The sequence below is a fragment of the Triticum aestivum genome, chromosome 7D (assembly GCF_018294505.1).
Source record: "Triticum aestivum cultivar Chinese Spring chromosome 7D, IWGSC CS RefSeq v2.1, whole genome shotgun sequence".
In the NCBI taxonomy this organism is placed as follows: Eukaryota; Viridiplantae; Streptophyta; class Magnoliopsida; order Poales; family Poaceae; genus Triticum; species Triticum aestivum.
Genome location: NC_057814.1, coordinates 85,112,078 through 85,133,675, shown reverse-complemented (window position 1 = coordinate 85,133,675; position 21,598 = coordinate 85,112,078). Strand labels below are relative to the sequence as shown.

Genomic DNA, 21,598 nt, shown 5'->3' with positions numbered 1-21,598 from the left:
TAATATATGTATATTGGCATACGTGCAGCTGGTGCCGCCATGGCAGAAGGTGTTCACGACTAAGACCGAGGAGGAGAAGGCCGAGTGGATGGAGCAGACGCTGGCGACGGTGGATGTCCTGGAGGGGGGCCTGAAGGAGTGCTCCAAGGTGGGAGCTTCTTCGTTGACGTCGTGCTGGGTGGGACCGTGCCGTGGATCTATGGGACGGAGGCGCTCTGCGGTACGAGGCTCTTCGATCTCTACTTCTAAGGGAGCAGTTGGTAGTCTCGCTTCCAGGTTTTTTTTAGTCCCACCTCCCATGATTTATTTTGGTACCTCCTCCCACCTCTGACTAAGACATCACAAACCGAAAAAACCTCCTCCTGAGGCCCGAACCCGCACCTATCCACATGCGACCCTCAAAAGACGTACGAAGGTTAACCTGCGACAAAAAGAACCTACGACGGTTAACCAGCGACGAGTCCTGTTCTCGAGCGAGGCCTCCCTTCGTGGCCGCCCTATATCCCCGCGCCGCCGCGCTTCAGTCGCTGCCCTCCATCCTCGCCGCCCTCCATCCTGGTCGAGGTCGCCGCCCCGCTTCACTCGCCGTCCTCCATCCGCGTCGATCCTGGACAAGGTCGCCGCGGCCCTCCATCACTTCGTCGCCGCGCTGAACACCTCGACGATCCGGCGCGGGTCCTGGATCAGGTCGCCACCGCCCTCCATCACTTCGCCGCCGCGCTGAACTCCTCGCCCTTGATCCAGGATCCGGCGCCGATCCTGGACGAGGATAAGCGGACACGTCCAGGATCCGGCCAGAACACGTCCTGGATCCGAAAAATAGGTATACAAACCATCTCATACGTCAATCGCATCTCATACATCTCAAATGCCATACAATCGCATCTCATACATCTCACAGCCCATACATCCATCGCATGTCATACAGCCATGGCAAGTGCTTTCACAGGGATGGATCCGCCTGCGAGATTGATTTCTGTTCTACACAGTTTAGGTTTTTTCCATGTTAAAACTAGACTCAAGTACACATGTTTACAGATGGCAATTGGCAAAAAAAATTACCAAGGGGTATCCTGCATCCTGCACTTGTATAAATATGGCAAAAAAGAAAACACAAACCATACAGGACCCTAGAGTATGTTTCCACTTGTGCTGAACTGAAGATAGAACAAAACACTTGCATTCTAAGAAAGTACAGAGATGTAGAAGATGTAGATGAAAGTGCCATTGCAGTATTTATGTAGAATAAAATACAATTGCAGTATATGCTAGCAACAGGTTGCAGTATATATGTAGAACAATAACCCTTCCAGAATGTCATCAAATAACTACCATTTCTGTCTTCATGATTTTTGCCATTCAATAGTTGCATATGGGGAATTCAAAAAGCACGGTTGGCGAACATCAACCTGAAGATGACGTAACTACAGGTATGATGCAACCTACCATGTTTTCGTTTAGTTGCGAGACCTGAATATATGACAGTATGCATAATGTCTTCCAGGTCTTACAAGCGGGAGAAGTGATGCAGAACACAATGCGAGCATCATACCCGTAGCTGAAATTGTTGATAACGTCTACTCGACGGAATCAGGTATAATACTGTCCGGAGATTGGTTATAAATGTTGCTTCACGTCCATTTCTGAAAGTGGCAGAATGCATTATGTGTTGCAGTCCTTACGGGCGGGATAAATGTTGGAGACTACAATGCAAACTTCATACCCTTACATGCAGGTATAAGACTGTGTCAAGATTGCTGCTAATGTTTCGTGCATACCGTATATTTTGTTGATTGCTAAGATGTAGGGCGGGAACCTTCAAACGACGGGATTCCGTCGTATTCTGAGAATAATAAGGATGGTACGACTAAGCTACGAGATGATACTCAAGGTATTCACAGGCATGCTTATACAGCTTCCAAATCGACATCTCCCAGATGAGCTTAATGGGCTTTGTGGTTTTTACGCTTAACGTAATGCAGATGACAAAACTTCCGAGCAGCATGCAACAGTAGCTGTATTTAATGAAGAAAAAAAACGTTGGCGAAACAAGGGAGCAGTTCAACGCACAGAGGCGTGAATCTTATCGGAAGAAAAAAGAGGAGGATATGGTCAGGTTACAAGAGTATAATCAGCCATCCCTTTCAAAGACTGGTAAGTATTTAAGCGTGATTTTGCTGACTACTCTTGGTTTTTTCTGAATACCTATAGTATGCAAATTAATCGTTATAGTAACCTGACTTCATAGATGTTCCCCGTGTTGGTTTCATAGATGTTGTATCAACATCGATACTTTTTTTGTTCTCTAACTCTCATACCTATTGTAAAAATGGTAGACCATAGGGATCTTATCAACGCGTGGAGGCGGGCATCTTATCGCACTAAGAAGTCAGATGGTTTTATAAACCATCTAGACGATGGGCCGATTGTTCACCGTCGTACTCTATGTGATATCACAAATGTTCAACAACCTTCATATGTGATCCCTGGTACTTATTTGGTAGATTTACAATGTCGTTAATTATATGTGCGTATTTGACAATCATACTATTTGTGATTATGTTTAACTTCTCTTTGCTTTCTGAACGCCCGTGGTGGATAACTATAGGAACTAATGTTGGGGCAGATCATATGTTGGGGCAGCTAATCAAACCCACGCGAGATGATAAGCACGGAAAGTTGATCTTCGTCCCCTTTGTAATTCAAGTAAGATTATTTTATGTTACATCCTAGCATTCATGGTTCAGCCATTTTAATAAATACTAACCAAGCATGTTATATCAGATGACCCAGCTAGCTCGGTTGATACATCAATCTCGCATAATGAATCAACATATCCTCCTAAAGCTACGGGAGCGTCTGATGTAATTGCAGATAAAAATATAAAAGGTAAAATGATTGTGCTTTTTCCATACTCGTTTGCTGTCATGTTGTTTTTACCTTTCGCTTTTGAGAGAAACCCAAGGAAGACATCAGTAGATAACTTGAATGATAGCACAGAAAATACGCAAGTAACAGAAGAAGAACGCAAACGAGACCGTAAAAAAGCTTTGAGGAGAGCTGCATATCGGCAGAGAAAAGATCGGAATCTCCAAGATGAACATGCACAGGCCCTTATTTTATCTGGTAACCTCTAAAGGTTTTGACCATTATATTCAGTACCCGACTTCATGTCTTAATGATTAAGTTTTCCACATGTTTTCATCAATTTGTTTAACCAGCCAACCCAACTAGCTCCAACTATACATCATTCTCGGTTGATGCGACGACATTTCATGCTACAACTACTGTCACATCTGGTCTCATTAATGACATGGAGGTACAAGGTAATCGATTTGTGCGTACTCCATCATCAATTGCTGTCATTGTTATGTTTTATTGTCTAATGTCCTGATCGACATCAGATGTGGTCTTGAATAACACCCAAGAAACAAAGCAAAAAACCGACGAAGAACTCAAGAGAGATCGTAGAAACGCCCTGCGGAGAGCTGCTTATAGGAGGAAAAAGGATAAGCTTATCCATGATGAAAACATACGTCCACTTTCGTTATCAGGTAAAACATGATCTATATTTTCACCATGACTTACATATCTTGTTTTGCTGCTCATAGCTAAATATTCTTATAGCCACCATCATGCTCGATGCGTACAGTTTAATGCTGCATATTAATGCACCATCATGGTTTTTTTCCTATAGACGTCTTAAATAATATTGGTTCTAACTATGTTTTAAAATCATTACGAAACCAGCCAACCCTAATAGCTCCAGCTATATAGAATTCGAGGGTGACGCAGCAACATTTCCCCATTCAACATTAGACGCGTCTGTTGTCACTCATGACAATGATCTAGCTAGGAGGCAACGTGATAATGAGCGGAAAAGAAATTTAACAAACGCGCAAAGGGAGCAAATAAACGCACAGAGGCGTGCAGATTATCAGCGGAATAAGGACAAGGTATCTGTTGATGTCAGAGAAACAGTGAATGAAAAAGTACGAGAGAAGCGAATGCAACGTCGCAAAAGCATGTCAGTGATTGAGAAGGGGGAGTCAAGTGCTCAGAGGAAGGCCAATTATGCCAGAAGAAAAAACACCCCATGCAACGAATCCATCGCGCTCCCACGTCCAGACCTAGCAAACTCAACCTCTGAATGTCCCACTTTAATCTGCCGCGCATCATCCGTCTCTCGGGTCGCCGAAGATGATTCATCTGATGGCGACCCTCCGACGAACAAGACGAATTACATTGTTGGTATCGAAGGTATGAAATTGCTAATGTCACTTTCTTCTGCTCATTATCAGCAACCATCTTCTAACATGATGTTATCTACTGTGACATTCGCAACGACGAATGTCCAGAGGACATCGAATTTTTACAAAGCGGCATCGTGGGCGATGAGCCGACAGCAGCCGAATTGATGGATGAGGAGTACTACATGTTTCGCAACGAAGGTATGGTCAGATATGAAGTAGGACGGCGTGCATCTATATTGTAGTTAATTTTTTTTTGTAATTTTTGTTTTGAACGTTATGTTTCAACAAATGCTCGTAGGGTCCGATCATGACAACATGGATGATGACGAGGAAGGGAGCATGTCGTCTGCTATACCTAGCGAGGTTGATCCATTAGAATTTGTTTACACAAACATCCCCGACACCACTCACATCCTGAAGCTCGACGCAAACTGCAAACACTGCAAGGCCAAAAAGTTTGTCTCTGAGACCGACGGGTTCTGCTGTCACAATGGCCAGATCGAACTTAAACAACCGGAGCCAATCCCAGAGCTGATGAGGCTATGGTCAAGCATGGATGCAGATTCTAGACATTTTCGGGAGAACATACGGTTCTTCAACGGGCATTTCGCCTTCACAACCCTTGGCGTCAGCCTTGATGAGAACTACACAAACATGAAGTCTGGGGTGTACACATTCCGTGCGCACGGCTCCATCTACCACAATGGGCATTCGTTCGGGCCTAGCTCCCGTCCAGAACATCTGCAGTTGTACTTCTATGATGACGACCCAACCATAACTCATCGTAAGGTGGCCACCAAGCAATTAGACCAGGATGTCGTGAAGAAGTTAGTAGACATACTCAAAGAAAACCCGTACTCCCAGCAATTTAGGAGTTTGGGTGCACACAAGGACAACCTCGATGATTATAGGATAGACCTAAACACCGATAAGAGGCTTGACCAAAGAAGATATAATAGACCGTTGTCATCTGAGGTCGCTGCAATTTGGGTTGAGGGCAACGACCTAGCAAAAAGGTTTGACCGGAGGATAACACTTTGTGGTAACAACAACGAAAGGCATAGTATACGTGTGACCTCCGGAGCATATGACCCGTTGTCTTATCCCCTATTCTATCCAAGGGGGGAGCTAGGTTGGCATCCAAAGCTACTTAAACGTAATGTAACGGAGGAGGTTGTACTACATTCTCAACTGGTCCATGATGATGATGAGGATGCAGGTATGCCGTCTGCGTCCCATTTTGCTACAAATAATATCTTATTTCTCGAATATATCCTCATTTTGATGGTACTCAATCATGTGCAGAGGGCAACAGCAGGTTGTGCGTCTCTGTCAGAGACTACTACTGTTACATGCTGCAGACACGGCCTGGAATCTTCAATCCCATACTCTGTGGAGCACGCCTCTTGCAGCAATGGGCGGTCGACATGTACGTCAAGATTGAAAGTTGTCGGTTGAGGTGGTACAGGAAAAACCAGACGCAGATTCGTGCCGACTTGTATAAAGGAGTTGTTGATGCAATCACATCGGGGGAGACGCGAGCAAGCGCTGTTGGGGTAAGAATAGTGCTCCCTGGAACATACCCTGGTGGCGACCGCGACATGAAGAAGAGGCATATGGATGCCATGGCAATTGTCCATACATACGGGAAGCCTGACATCTTCTTGACCATGACTTGCAATCCTAAATGGGAAGAGATAACGAATGAGTTGCTGCCTGGTCAGACGGCGCAAGACCGACCTGATATTGTGGCTCGCGTGTTCTACGGCAAGCTAGAGGCTATGAAGGACATGTTGTTCAAGAAGCATATCCTGGGTGTTGTTGTCGCATATGTATACGTAGTCGAGTTCCAAAAAAGGGGCCTCCCCCACGCACATTTTTTGTTGATCATGGACTCTAAATATAAGCTTATCGTCCCGGAGCAGTATGACCGACTCATTTCCGCAGAGCTCCCAGACAAGCATAAGTATCCGGAATTGTATGCTATGGTGGTAAAACATATGATGCACGGACCATGCGGTGCTCTCAACCCGAAGAATGTTTGCATGCAAGAAAACAGATGCAAGTGCAGATACCCACGGCCGTTCAATGAAAACACATCACAGGGGAAGGACTCGTACCCAATTTATCGGCGTAGAGACGATGGAAGGCGTGCTAAGGTCCGAGGGAAGATGTTGGACAACAGATGGGTTGTGCCTTATAACCCATACCTGCTGCGGATGTTCAATTGCCACATCAACGTTGAGGTCTGCTCCAGCATAAAGGCCGTCAAATATCTTTACAAGTACATTTACAAGGGCCATGATAAGGCTTCTTTCAGCATCGACCATCCCGACGCCGATGGTAACATTGATGAGATCAAGAGATACGTTGATGCAAGGTGGATCACCCCTCCGGAGGCTATGTGGAGGATATTTGGCTTTCCACTTTGCGCCAATTACCCACCTGTCTTGCAGTTGCCTCTTCATCTCCCGAATATGCACAGGGTCGCATTCAATGCGCAGGCTGACTTGAAGAATGTTGTCGCCTCCGAAAATAATTCAAAATCCATGTTAACGGAGTATTTCAAGGCTAACCAGGAACACCCTCGGGCTAGGCATATATTGTACAAGGATTTTCCCGGAAGCTTCACGTGGCAGAAGAAAAAGAAGTTTTGGAAGCCGCGGGTCGAGCGTTTTCAAATAGGTCGCATCGTGTCTGCCAATCCTGCCGAGGGTGACCGATACTACCTGCGTGTGTTGCTAAACCATGTTACGGGCAAAACATCCTTCGACGACTTGCTCACCGTGGACGGCGTTCTATGTGGGAGCTTTAGAGAAGCTGCTGAAAGGTTGGGACTCATCGAGGCAGACAACACGCTCGACAACTGTCTTACTGAGGCTGAGCAGTGGGCGATGCCATGTTCTCTTAGGAGGCTCTTCGCAACCATCTTGGTGCACTGCGAGCCAGGCGACGTGCGTGGTTTATGGGATAGGCACCTCGATCCTATGTCAGATGACTATCGTCGATCACGCACGTCCCCTATCGAGGTGGAGCAGATGGTGTTGCTTGACATTAGGGGTATGTTGCAGTCCATGGGTAAAGACATTGTTGATTTCGCTCTTCCAAGCATAGATGATGCGTTTGACCCAACCGAGGGTGAGGCAAGAGAGGTCATCGAGGAATCAACTGTTGAGTTTGACGTGGATGATACTAAATTGGCATCTTCCCTGAACTTGGAGCAGAGGGCCGCATACGACGAGATACTAGCGGCTGTTGAACGCGGTGATGGGGGTGTATTCTTTGTTGATGGCCCTGGAGGTACAGGGAAGACCTTTCTATACAGGGCGATGCTTGCCAAGGTGAGGAGCGATGGCAATATTGGTATCGCTACCGCGACGTCGGGCGTCGCCGCTTCTATCATGCCTGGCGGCAGGACTGCCCACTCGAGGTTCAAGATCCCATTGAGTTGCGATGATGGAGCCTCGTGCAGCTTCACGAAGCAGAGTGGGACCGCCAAGCTGCTTAGGATGGCCTCATTGATAATATGGGACGAGGCCAGCATGACGAAACGACAAGCGGTCGAGGCATTGGACAATAGCATGCGCGACATCATGGGAATACGCGACCGACCCTTTGGAGGAAAGACTGTTGTTTTTGGCGGGGACTTTAGGCAGGTGCTTCCGGTCGTCAGAAGGGGGTCGCGGGGCCAGATAATTGATGCAACCCTACGAAGTTCTCATCTATGGAAGGGTATGCGGCAGCTTCGGCTCATCACCAACATGAGGGCTCATAATGACACGTGGTTTGCAAATTACTTGCTAAGGGTCGGCAATGGCACTGAGGAAGTCGACGATCAAGGCAACATACTACTCCCTGAAGACATTTGTCTGCCGTCTACAGGCGAGGTTGACGACCTGGAGAAGCTTATTCACCACGTGTTTCCGAGTCTAGATGACAACATGTCTGATTCAAATTACATGACATCTCGAGCAATCCTTTCCACGACAAACGACAATGTCGACAAGATAAACATCCGCATGATAGAGCGTTTTCAGGGAGATGAAGTAATATACCATAGCTTTGACAGTGCGGAGGACGACCCATATGGCTACTACGCTCAGGAGTTTCTGAATGGATTGACTCCTAACGGTCTTCCTCCGCATGCACTCAAGCTAAAGCTGAACTGCCCTGTCATACTTCTAAGGAACATTGATCCAGCAAATGGATTGTGTAACGGCACTAGGCTTGTTGTTAGAGGTTTTGAGAGGAACACCATTGATGCAGAAATCGTGATTGGACAACACGCTGGCAGGAGGGTCTTCCTTCCTCGAATACCTCTCTGCCCATCTGAAAACGACATGTTTCCGTTCAAGTTTAAGAGGAAGCAATTTCCTATAAGGCTTAGCTTTGCTATGACCATTAACAAGGCTCAAGGGCAGACAATCCCGATTGTTGGTGTCTACCTACCCAATCCCGTGTTCTCTCATGGTCAACTCTATGTTGCTTTGTCTCGAGCCACCGCAAAGAGAAACATAAAGATACTCATTCAGAAGGAGAAGCCGAAGGAGAAGTCCAACAAGCAAAAGGACAATCCAAAGAAGCGAAAAAGACCGACCGTGTCATTACTAACCTCGATGAAGAACATCGTCTACAAGGAAGTCCTTACAGGCTGAAGTCCGGTCTTAATAGACCGGCAGGTTATGTAATGACACAACATTTACTCTTGTGATGGTCAAGATTTATTGTAATTCGTTTTTTTACATATATCTTTTTTATTTGGTATTTTGATAGTTGGAGGTATACTCCATTTAGTTGAGCTACTAACTGCATTTCAATAATCAGCCGTCATGTTGGCACCATCATCGCTGTTATATCTTTTCTACTATCGCAATGTTTCTGGCAGTGTACATGTCACCCACCGTAGTATTTCATGTGTAATATGTGATTCAGATATAATGATTGGCCTGAAAAATACCTGGAACATGCAATGAAACTTTTGTGTTACGGCAAGTGATCATATCCATTGTTATTATTTTGATATTTTGATAATATGGTTGAATGTAAATTTATTGGCGTCCTTATTATCCCTGTATTATTCTGATAGGTCAGAAGTATAGGATTATGATTGGTCTGAATTATAAGACCAACACACGCAGAAGGGAAGTTTGTGTAGCTTTTCAAGATATATTTTGCATATGTACATCTAATAAATAATAAAATGGTAGCCTGCGTACTTGCAAATATGTTCAAATGCCCGTGCGACTCTGGAGAATGTGACAATGCACGTGTCTGATCGCTGAAGTGTGCAATCTTTGGAAAAAAGATTGATTACTTGTACTTTCACGCGTCTGAACTAATTATTTATCAGTTCAGTTCAAGTTTCATTTTTATTTTTTGCATTGGTTCATGTACCTTCATAAGTTTACTGCGGATCTGAAAGAGTTCTAACCTAAAAAATTGTACAAGGCTGCATTAATCTAGGACCTGTCGAGGATTGGTTCAGAGAGCAAGCATCGTTCTGCAGTATCTTAAGGACGCTGGTTGGGCTGAGGGTGGTCGACTTATAGGTTGCACCCAGCCAAGACGATTGGCTGTGCAGGTATCAACTGTTTAAATGTTCATAAAATGTGTATCCTTCTCTAGATGCCATGTAATACTAGGTTTCTCTTTTTACCTTCTGATCAGAGCATGCACCAGATTATTCTTTTGGGTACGTCCCTAGCAACTAGCATGGCGAGTAAGGATCTTAGCTAATTATCTAGAGCAAGCTTCTGTATTACTTATGGATATTCTGGTGCAACATGAATCAAACCCGGGCAACATGAATCTAAGAAATAAATTATTAGAGATAGATAACTCCTAAAAGATAAGCTTGGAGGACTTTCGCAGAGCTCCCAGCCACGAAGATTTATCCAGCTTCCCCTTTGTGACCTAGCCGTTTGTGACAGGGTTGCCATGTGGTAGTGGCCATAGTGCCCAAAAGTGTGTCTGTAACAGGAGACTTCATCCTGCAAAATTATTCATGTGCTCCGGCAGTGATTTCTGACATCCTATACGGAGCAGTCAGCTGATAGAACCATATCTGTACTAATTAGAAGATGGTAGCTGAACATTTTGTTTACTGCATTGGTATTACTAATTTCCATATGTTTGAATTTTTTTACAAGGTAGGGGTTGCGTTCTATTTTACATTTGTTGTCAATGTATTTTTTATGTAATACTATGTCACTACTATATAACACTGATTTTTAGCGTAGATATCCATGAAGCCAGCCTCATGACACTTGACGAAACACGTGCGTACGTCAATGGTGTTGTTCAAGCTAGGAACAATGGAGGCTAGAAGTATCTGTGTACACAAGTGCACAATTTGTCTTAGATATAAAAATGTATGAACGCTTTGCATGCAACATTTTGTTGCCAATTGTCACATTATGAAGTGTTCGCTTATGTCTTGGAGGTTTAATAATATGTGATATTCAATAAAAAAATCTATTTAACAGTGTCGTCATATTTCGGAGCCATATACTGTGAAGTTCTGAACTATATATTTGACTAATATATATTTGATGACCAAACTGTCAATAATGGACTTCAAATGGTAACCTGTCTACTCTCATTTGAGCTACACGTATGAATCTCTTTCAGTGTAGGTTCAAATTTTTTAATATACAGTGCAGCGCAAAAAGGAAAATACGTTTACCTTGACAGATGCTATCGCATGCTATCATGCATTATGACATTCCAAAGATAATATAATTAATTTTGTACATGGAATCAAGGATTGCCGTATGCCCGTGCGTTGTGTTTCTTTCTACACACGGAAACAATAGTTCTTCAAGTGGCGCGGGCTTTTTGATCGTGGTGAGGAGGACAAAAACAGAAGAAGAAAAAACGTTGTGTTTCTTTATATTTCTCGGACGCCCGTGTTTGACGTATATTTGGGAAATAAATTAATTGTTTCTTTCTATATATCTGGAGGCAAAGTTTGGAAAGGAGACATAAATTAGGAAATATATAATCCGGCGTTGATACATTTGCCGGGTGGAGCATGCAACCAAAATAATTTTATTCCATGTTTTCCTATAGTTTTTGTTATGGAATATTGTAACTACGGAAGGATATGGGCCACCTTCCGAGTACATGCCCACGATTCCTCCCGGCCAGGATATGTCAATTAGAACTATAATTATCCTTAAAGTCATTTCCTTCCAAAACGTTATAGTGTCCAATCTCCCGGTCCGGCCTACCATACGTTCAATGGGTTTCCCAGTGTGGCCATTAATATTCCCTTAATCGGATTTGTTTATAAGGAAAGTTAAATTATGCTTCTTCCGATCGGGAAAGGGAGACATATATAATAGATATATAATCCGGCGTATATTTATTTGCCCAGTGGAGTATGGAAGAAAAACATATGCTTGTCCTTTTATTAGCAAGGATTTGTAATGAAACATGCACGGATGGAATGATAAGGGGCACCTTCCAATCCATACAACATGCTAATGCGTCACCGACCTGGTGCCGGACGATTCCCCTCCGACACTCATATATATGGTCCGGCTGTGAGTCCACCGTTGTCCACTGCCCCCTCGCTCGCTCGTCCTGGTGCTAAGACGACTTTCTGCCCGTGCCAATGGCTGCAATGCCGATTTTTGATGGAGTGAACGACGCAGTCGAGTACATATACAACTACGTCATGCTTTCCTCAGTCGAGGAGCAGTTAGAGTTTGTTCTGGCAGCCCTAAACTCTATCTATAATTTATTTGCAATTGTTAGCTGCAGATCAGTACCATTATATTATGCATTATCGGCTTCTTATTTTAAACCCGAGTAAAAATCTGTTCTTTCACCTAATCCACGTCGATGAGTTGGTCACGTTCATAAGTTGTTGCATGCATGCACTGGTTAGGATCATGCGATCCTTTCTAAGTCCATAAGGTTCTTAAGATCTAACGTAGTGGTTGCAAAAATCTGGTCATGCGCTAATATTATCCTTTTACATTACGCCATGTTAGTACCATCCACAGCACGTTATTTTAAACTACAAATTTTCTATGAACTGTAGTATATTGCAACGGGTCCTGGTGCATGATACATGTACCATCTATAGATTTTATCATAACTGTAATAGGAACAAGTTGCAACCGAACATATCATAATAGATTTGGTTATCTTACGAAATAGTACTTATGTCCTCAAATGACACTACAACTCCAATTTTTAGGTACATACATTTCAGACCTTTCTAAAGTTTTGAAAAAATATACTATTGTTTGCCCACACATTGAAGTACAATATTTTTATGATACCCTGATTTTATCATGCCGGTTTGTTTGCAGCACAATATGGATAAGGAGCCCTCGTCCATTCGTGATCGAGTTAAGTCTACGGACTATCCAAGACACCATGCGAGGTGATACATGGGTCAATCCGAGCTGCTTCGATCTTGCAGTGCGTAAGCTTAGTAGCGACGCGATACAAAGGAACGCAGGAACAGACTTTGTTGGCTCCACGCATATGTTTGATTTGCAATTCCATGGCCTAGCACGGGTGCTGAGTCAGACTGGCTTATGCCAAGCTGAACGCACCAACTTGTTGATTAACAATGTCATTGTACGGCCTTTGCCGAAATACAACGTGCTCATGACCCCGTCCATTGTAAGGATTTTCCTTCTTAAAAGTTGGTGTGTATACTATCTGTTCACCATTAACTTTGTATACCTATTGCAGTACCTATTGCCGTTGTATTTGGTGGATTCCTCCTACGGCCTCCTTGCAGTTAATATTGAAAATAGGAGGACTCTCCTGATTGATCATTCTAACGAGTCATTCCTAGGCTCAGAGGACTTTCATGACAAGGAACTTAAGAAGGAAGCCCTGATAGTTCTGAAAGAATTTGGCAGTGTATTGCAACAGGAGAGGCCTGGTTTGAATCCCCAACTCGTGGATTGGCCACAAGATCATACCTATATTACAGCCCCGCGGTAATAGTTTTAATTGGTCATGCACAATACAGCCTCACTGGTATAGGTTCTAACATATGGAGTTTTTTTGTCACAGCCTGGACTCTGGATTCAAACTCCTACAGGAGATGGCTCACCAAGATGATACTCTCGGGCATAACATTTCCAGGACTTCGGTAGGTGCATATATAACAAGTTTCTCTCTTCCATATCATTGTTGAATATAAATTTATGTTCTTCCACTCACATAGGTTTGTTGTGCAATTCATTCTTCAACAATTTATTCCCTACATATATATATATATAACAATTCATTTTTTTATGTTTTCTAGGATTCAATACAGCTCAGAAAGAACTTGCTGGTCCAGATGCTGACGATCAAAGGCAATGAAGCAGCTGGAAACATCCCAGCTGAAATTACAGCGGCCTTGAGGTTTTTGGACGAATGACTATGGACTGATGCATATTGAAATGTCGCAGATATAATAAGCCAATAGAGCTTTGTTAGGGATCAAATATCAGATTTATCCTTTTGGCAATATGAATAATGTATTGGATTATATATATGTAGGGAATAAATGCTTCGATGGCACCCTCTAGCTTCGTATTCGCTTCAACGTTGTCTGCTTGTTTTGGTTCTATCTATATAATTTGGCTTGTATGTATATTTTGTACTATAATACCTGTGCGGTCAGGAGCAGGTTTGTTGCTCCCGGTGAACCGGAGGCATTTTGAAGGTAATAATCTTTTTGAATGCCCGTGCTGATCAGATGATCAGATGACATTTTCTGAAATATTTTTAAAGTTTAAAGAGTGATTGATGGTGGCATCCACTAGCTATGTTGGTTGTATATCTATCTTTCCTTCTATCTAAATTTTATGGTTGTAGACCAGACAGTTTGGACCAGGTTTGCTCCAGGTGAACCTAAGTACTTTTGTGTTGGACCATGGCAGGTTCACAACGTACTCAAAGTCCGGCAGGTGATGTTTTCAGACATTCCGTGCCTCGCATCATATACTACCTCGTATAGTATAACTCCATCCTATACGAGGTTTTCTTCATCGGAAATAATCAGCTAGAGAATAGTCAACAAACATATGACGGTCATACAGGCACCATATACTACCTCGTATAGTATAACTCCATCCATACACGCACTGTTATACTATACGAGGTTTTCTTCGTCCGAAATAATCACATTCCAGCTAGAGAATAGTCAATAAACATATGACGGTCATACGGCACGTACCTTGCATATATTCTTAAATTTTGAAGTTGTCCTTGATCTTGCTCTCTCGCCGTTGCCTTTAATTCCAGCTAGCGAATAAACGCTGATTATCTTTTATGTGCTCCTGAATAGAGTAACAAAAATGAGAGAGGAATAGTTTTTCTTATTGATCAGTACCTACAGTAAAAAAGTAAAACCACGGTAACAGTAGATATGTTAGTGTGCAGGCTGTGAATTTTAATGAGTTGCATACAAATCAATGATAACTTCATAATTTAATGAGTTACATACACCGCGGGTGCCTTGGTGTAAAATACGTCCTCAAACCCGTTGCAAGTTGTGAGCAAGTTAGCTAAATTCCTCAGCGTGCCACTGACTGAAGAGGAGGATAGAGCTCTGGTGTTGCTAAAGAGGTGGTGAGACTCTCCAGTTTTGAGACACTTACCAGCCTATAAGTTAACCAGGTTGGGGCCGTTAGCCACGGAAACAAAGTTTAATTTGGTAATTCCTGGTTTATAGGAAATCAGGAGTAGGGGACTGGGTGAACCACATGAGCCGCGAGATGGGCGAGAAGTTAGACTGCATCAGCCAACAGAAGCTTCAGTGGTTTGGGCTTGTGCTTCAAGTCAATTTTGTTATCTGTTCTGCTATCAATATCCATAAGCACATTACAGAATGTTCCCTACTTATATCTTACTCAGTCTACTGTATAATGTTGTCAAAAATCTGATCCCAGTGTTGTGCAACAAGATTACGAGTGTGTGCATTTTATCTGATACCTGTGTCAACTGTACACCATAAGCAAGCTGGCATTTGAAAACTACGGTCTTTTGTAAAGAAAACAAATTAAGTAACCATTTGATCTCAACACATTTTGCCCGTACACTTTTGCAGGATCTTCAGCAAGTAGGGGTGATGAAAATTAGATAAAAAATGTTTTGTTTAGGTTTGGCCCCCTCAGACTTGTCCATCAACATTCTAAAACCATCAACCTTGGGGGTCTTATCTGAGGTTAAGTGGTTTCAAAGATGACAGTGGCCTTGTATTTGACTCAGGCCGGGCTAAGTGGTTTCAAAGGGAACCTGGTGGGCTGGTTGCTGTTGTACTCACAATATCACAGACCCCCACACATATATAATCCCAGGCTTGCATATCCGGTGCAGTGATTGTTCGACATAAACTTGCGAGTACAGGAACCTACTACTACTAAGCTACTATACTAATCAAGTCACATTTTGTTCAATTTGCTACCATGTAGTTGTGTAGAGGATGTACCTGGCTGGGCAAAGTCGCTCGAGTCTGCTCTGTCTCACCATCAAAAATCACCACCGTGGCCGTGTCTTGGCCGTCGGGGATACGTCTTCGCCCTGGCCCTTCCTGTGAGGCCGGGTCACGGCTCCTCGATACATCAGCGAGGAGGATATCAGGTCATGGAAGCAAAAAGGAAGAATTTTCTTCAAGTTGCTACCATGTAGAGGATGTACCTAGCTGGGCAAATTCGCAGGAGTCTGCTCTGTCACAGATGGGCTGCAGCAGTTCCACGCCCCCTTGTGACCTACGGCCGCTCGTACTCAGTCGATGTCGACCTTGCAAAAGATCGATGATGCATTAGGTGCATTTGTGTTTTGATTGTGCAAACAACAAAATCCGAAGGCTGTTAATTGCCATCTTTCAGAAACAAAACATTTAAGATTGTTTGTTTGTTAATTTAACTTGATTTATAGTACATGTTGAACTAATTAAATACACATAAAATATATAGAAAGTTCATGTTTACCTCTTCAAATTGAACAATATTAAAAAAAGAATAAATATTTAAATAGACAAATAAGATATTTCGTTTTTATATGGGAAAATTTTAGAAGAACAAACAAGTAACTTAGTGGCATGCAATCAATGATAAGTTGTTTATTTAATTAATACAACAATTTAATTATTTAGTAAGTTCTGATTTCTGACATATTTTCTAATTTATTAAGAGGTGTGCGTTTCATGAAAAAAGGAAAGATATCTGCACCATACATAAGTACATATCTGAAAAAGGAAAGATATCTGCACCATACATAAGAATATATCTGAAAAAAGGAAAGATATCTGCTACCCAGCCTTCCCCTGCATGGCCTACCTATATATGTTAACCTCATGTGCCATCCCTCATCCCCCTCCTTACTCTCCCTTCCCCCATCACAGATATCAAAGGATCAAAATACCCAGACTTGGAGGACAAATTCCCGAGGAGTACCTTCTGTAAGCAAGGGGCATCAAGAAGGCGAGTTCCTCTAGGTATGCAAATTTCTAGATCTTCCTCTTCTGTAAAAGGGTAACAGTTATTATATTAGGATCATGTTTGGTCAGGCATACCATCAAATTCCGAAAAAAACACCAGTGGAGATAGTGCCATCTTATAAAAAGATCATAGCCAATACAATTGACTGTAGATCTAATCAAGCAGTCCTATTAGGTGGGCTGCAACTGAATACAAACAGTTCTTTCAGATATTATAGGCTAATAGTCTATTCTGGACATCTCACGTGTGTCATACACCTAACTTTTGAAGTCATGACCATAGTTGACTGCCTAACTTTTTAATGAAATCTCATATATATATTTGAGCCAGAAAAACAAACAAATAACTTATTAAGTGTTTCAACATGCCAGAAAACAAACAAATATAATAGGACTGCTTGAAGATATATATCATCAGAGTCATAATATTAAGTCATTACATGTAATAGAAATTGCTTGAGGACAAAATGCTTCGATGGAATAGTCTAAAATTATTCACAATGGATATGTAATACTCTAATACCAACTATATCCCAACCGAATGAATCTACATTATCAAGATAGAGCAAGTAATACAATGAATATAACAAATTGAGGACAGTGTCAAAGCACAGCATCTGGACAAGCAAGCAATAAAAGCAAAGTTGGGCAGGAAGATCTGTTGCTGTATGATGCAGTACGTAGAAGGTTGCATAGTTAAATTAAAATAAACTACCACTGGTTTTGAACAGAAAAACTGTACAGAAGTCAAGGGGAGTAATTGTATATGACATAAATAAAAGAATATATAAGGAATACAGATTCAGGCATAAGTTCCAGGTAAGCATGGTACAAAGTACAGAAAACAAGATAATATGCTGCTCATAAAATTATATACAATTTACCTGCTTTCCAATTCTTTGTGAACTGTTCTCTTTCTCTTGAAGTACTTTTTGAACTCTTTGTACAGCAGCTCTAGCATTTTCAATCTCCATGCGTGCATTAGTTCGTTCTTCGTCAACAATTCTCCTAGCATCTTCAGAAGCCTGTGAACGATATAGAAAGAGTGATTTGTGAAAATGAAAAAATGGGAATATACCAAGATTAAGCATACTTGATATGGATAAATGATGTTTATAAAAAATACTAAAACGACGCGCCAATCCAAGAGGAATTGGAACATGCTTTACTCACAAATCATTGCCAGCATGTTATTTTCTTAACCATGGTAAGAAAATCAGGCAGAACTCCTAAAAATTTGCTGTTCAACAAACCATCGGCAGGCCCCTGAAAATTTGCTGTGCATTTGCAAGGAAAGAACACCATTTCAAATTTGTAGTACTGTTTGATAGTCTGTTTCAGAAGTCCCAACAAAGGCAAAACTTCAGCTTGGCTTGCTTAATCATAGCAGATAATTTACATTTAAAAACGACGGAACTAAGTTTTCCTCCAAAGCCAGTAGCAAGCAGGGAAAATACACATGACATTTGATAGTACATTGTAAACAGAGAACACAGAATGGATCATGGTACTAAAATGTGCTTACAAAGGTCCATAGAATAAAGATACTTCCAAAGTACGAGGATCAACTCACCAGTTTCAGTGAAGTCGCTATTCTCGTGACCTCGGTTTTCTGCTGAAGCAACTCATTTTCTCTTTTGGACAGCTGAACTGCTAAAATATCCACCTATAGAAAGTGTCAAACTATTAAAGTGCTCACAAACAAAGGGATGATTTAGGCATATATATTTAGCTGGAGACTTCTTTTAAGAAACCATATTGGTTAGTTTAGAACACTTGCAGCGTCATTAAAGATACTCTAAAAACGCACTGAGGAACAATAATCCTTCACGTGGTTGTAAATATGGTTCAAAAGAAGAAAAACCAACCATAGATACTGATTCCTCAAATTCATCCTTATATTTGCCAGCTACTTGTCCTCTCAGTGACTCCAATACACTCTTTAGATTCTTCAGAAGGATGTCTCGCTCCAATAAAGCCACTTGTTTACATTTAACCTGAGAGTTAAAGCCAATGCAATAACTTAAGGTCTGTAATAACTGGACCAATTGCTAAATGAGTGTTCAGGAATCAGGAAGACCCATACCTCATTAGATAATAATGTGGCAGTACTGAGGCCCTTCTCAAATTTCATTGCGAGCTCGCGGACTGAAAGACGCTGACGCCGATCAAGCAGATCTGCTGTCTCTTTGGCAACAGACTCCTTAAGTCATGGCGTTTCTGGCTCATCAGCAAATTTGATGACTATCCCATTCGTACCATTCTTGTAGGTAGGGAATTTATTTCTGATGACATTTACTAGGCGCAACGGCCCAGACCAGTTGTTCTGACCCTGTGTCTTCCGCCGAAAATCAAGAGTTGATGCCCGAGTCATCGATAAGTAATTCTCACCCCTAATTCCAAAAAAACAAGCGTCAGTATCTCAAAAGATCACTGGTGGACACAATGAATAAATCATTGGTGAAAATGGTTCATACATCACCGTTTTCTGTTTTAATGACCCATCGACAAACATAAAAGATGGAAAAGGGGAACCCAAAAAATATCACCGAAATAAAAATTGTCAAACTGCAGCATGGAAGCTGATGAAAAGGCAGAAGCAAGTGGAAGAGTTCTCCCCTCCAAAAGAAAGAGAACAAAAGCCATACGAGTTCATCAAGCCTTGGGCATGTGCTACTACCAACCCTCAAGTGTTGCAGTTATAATCATCGCAAGATCGTACAGAATCACCCACTAAACTCAGGACTACAGACCTGCATTAGAAGCAACTGGGATCGGGAGAACCAACTAACTTCAACTAACAATCACGATTTGCAAAAGTGGGAACTGAGAGAATTATGTCTCAATTAAGCTTTGCAAATCATCAACAAAATCCCAATTTGATGCTACTTTCATAGAGGAACTAAAGAGAAAGCATGCTTGGTTACTAGCAACAACATTCCATAGAAGATCCACAACAAAGCATACTCTTTGATTCAGATTTGTTGCTCCCATCCTCTTTCCGCACCTCCTTCTTCTCCTTCGGGAAGTCTGAACCATTAAGGGCCGAATCATCAATACAACCACCAACTAAGCAGATGATTTCTCATATTACATTCTTGAAAGGAAAACACACTCTCTAAAGAATAAACGCGACACCCATTTTTGTTCCATTTTATAATATGAATTGCCAGTTTTTATATTCAAATGTCATATCTAGATGTAGTATGGTTAAAAATTTGCATATGCTACCTGATTAGTTAGTGTAGGCATGAGAGTCATGCACTTCTTGTTCCAGTTTAGCTCTTGAGAAGCACATACCACTGAATCCCTCTTCAATAATAACTCCTCCAACTTCCTTTCTTTTATGAAGATAATGTATCATCTTTCAAAAAGATACTGCATCATGTGAACTCTTGGATCCACTCACAACCAGAAGGGGCCGCAATTTAGAGCAGAATAATACTCAGTTAAATCAGATTTTCTAACAAAGCCCTTTAACAGAACAAAATATGGACAGTCTTGAAAAGGAATATTCATGGTGATATCTCAGTGAGGCGATGCACCTGGCGACTAACCGAATTGACGGGGAGGAGCATACGGCAGGGTCAGGGAGAGAGAGATTACCTGGACCTGGACGATCGCGCGGGAGAGGGTGGAGAGGCTCATGTTGGCGATGGCGAGGGAACCAGGAGGATGGAGGGACCCAGCGTCGCCGGTGAGCATGCCGACCTCGAGCGCCTCCTCGAGCACTTCGGGGCCGGATTGGAAGGAACAGGGTAGAGTAGGGCGTGCAAGTCCCGAGCCTCCGCGTCCGCATCCAACGGCGCCTAGCACTGGCGCGAGCATGCCGAGCTCGAGGACCTCCTCGGCCACTTATGTGATCTGATTCGAAGGGGAGGGGCGGCCTGCTAGGGAGCGGCGACGCTGGTGACGAAGGGGAGGGCAGCCTGACCAGGGAGCGCCGGCGGTGGTGACGAAGGGGAGGGGGCGGCCTGACCAGGGAGCGCTGGTTGTGGTGGAGAGAATGGGGAACGGAGGAGATTGTGAGGCAGTGGTGGGGAACTATCCAGAGAAGAATGTGAGGCGGCAGTGGAGAGGATGACTGACGTTTTTTTTTTTGAGAAATCTGACGTTTTTTCTTAATACTACTACGTAGACTACTGTACTAGGCAGTGACGGGGGAGAGATTGTGATTGATCACGGCGTTGTCCGATCCAAAAAAGAAATGGTATTCTTTATATCGGCCGTGTCTGATTCACCTCACATTGTTCTAATAAAATCCATTATTTTTATAGTCATAATCATTTGATGCTTTAAAAGGTTTCCTGTATAAATAATATCTATAAAAGTTGAAAAAAATACTGGTAAAAAACACATTTGATATATCTGAATTTTAGTTGAGGAAATGAGTATGAGTAAATAAATTCAAACACGAGCCAAAAGCTTTGATGTTTTCTTGATTATTAAGAAGATTGTCAGGCCCCGCGCTACTACTAACTAATTAGGAATTAAAATAAATAAATTTCATCCATGGTTGCTGCTGCTGGGCGTCATTACTATTTTTTCAGATATTATATATGATTATATTATGCAGTAGAAAACATCATTTATATTTCATCATATATATTTCATCGTACATACAAAGTGATGGGTTCCGACATATGCACTGATGTAACGATGACAGACCGCACTGAAACACCACGAGAAGAGGTGCATATAGCTAACCTTCCTCTGTATGTATATTATACATGAAAACACGAAAGGTCTATTTTTATATTTTTGTTTTTTCAGAATATAGGAGACATGGATATGGACTTTGAAGATGCACGGAAAGAATCCATTGAGGGTTCATATGCGATGTTGCTGCAAGGGGACAAAAACTCACAACATAAAAATGTCG

At 42.3% G+C, this 21,598-nt stretch overlaps 2 protein-coding genes and 1 long non-coding RNA gene across 5 annotated transcripts; 2 read left to right on the top strand and 1 right to left on the bottom strand.

Annotated features, from left to right (window-relative positions):
- Positions 1 to 1,212: 1,212 nt before the first annotated feature.
- LOC123168280 (stomatal closure-related actin-binding protein 1) lies at positions 1,213 to 20,315 on the bottom strand. Of its 2 annotated transcripts, none has more exons than XM_044586153.1 (9): positions 19,948 to 20,315; positions 19,684 to 19,746; positions 18,803 to 19,109; positions 18,585 to 18,713; positions 18,290 to 18,382; positions 17,601 to 17,741; positions 15,706 to 16,016; positions 14,452 to 14,554; positions 1,213 to 1,643 (listed from the first exon to the last, which is right to left on the bottom strand). In XM_044586153.1, exons 3-7 carry the CDS (start codon positions 18,848 to 18,850, stop codon positions 16,002 to 16,004), a joined length of 426 nt encoding a protein of 141 aa, XP_044442088.1. In that variant the 5' UTR covers positions 18,851 to 19,109; positions 19,684 to 19,746; positions 19,948 to 20,315; the 3' UTR covers positions 1,213 to 1,643; positions 14,452 to 14,554; positions 15,706 to 16,001. The 2 variants fall into 2 exon arrangements, with proteins under 2 accessions (XP_044442088.1, XP_044442087.1); XM_044586152.1 differs by lacking the exon at positions 1,213 to 1,643 and adding an exon at positions 16,673 to 16,740 and having other exon boundaries at positions 14,475 to 14,554; positions 19,948 to 20,314.
- Positions 2,680 to 4,108, top strand: LOC123168281 (uncharacterized). Its single transcript, XR_006484274.1, has 4 exons — positions 2,680 to 2,889; positions 3,001 to 3,126; positions 3,222 to 3,326; positions 3,405 to 4,108. It is a non-coding gene; the product is annotated as an uncharacterized lncRNA (long non-coding RNA).
- On the top strand, positions 7,278 to 10,834 carry LOC123168277 (ATP-dependent DNA helicase PIF1-like). 2 transcript variants are annotated; one of them, XM_044586149.1, is made up of 2 exons: positions 7,278 to 9,834; positions 10,493 to 10,834. In XM_044586149.1, the coding sequence occupies exon 1, from the start codon at positions 7,292 to 7,294 to the stop codon at positions 8,906 to 8,908; it is 1,617 nt and encodes a 538-aa protein (XP_044442084.1). In that variant the 5' UTR covers positions 7,278 to 7,291; the 3' UTR covers positions 8,909 to 9,834; positions 10,493 to 10,834. The 2 variants fall into 2 exon arrangements, with proteins under 2 accessions (XP_044442084.1, XP_044442085.1); XM_044586150.1 differs by having other exon boundaries at positions 10,488 to 10,834.
- Positions 20,316 to 21,598: the final 1,283 nt, after the last annotated feature.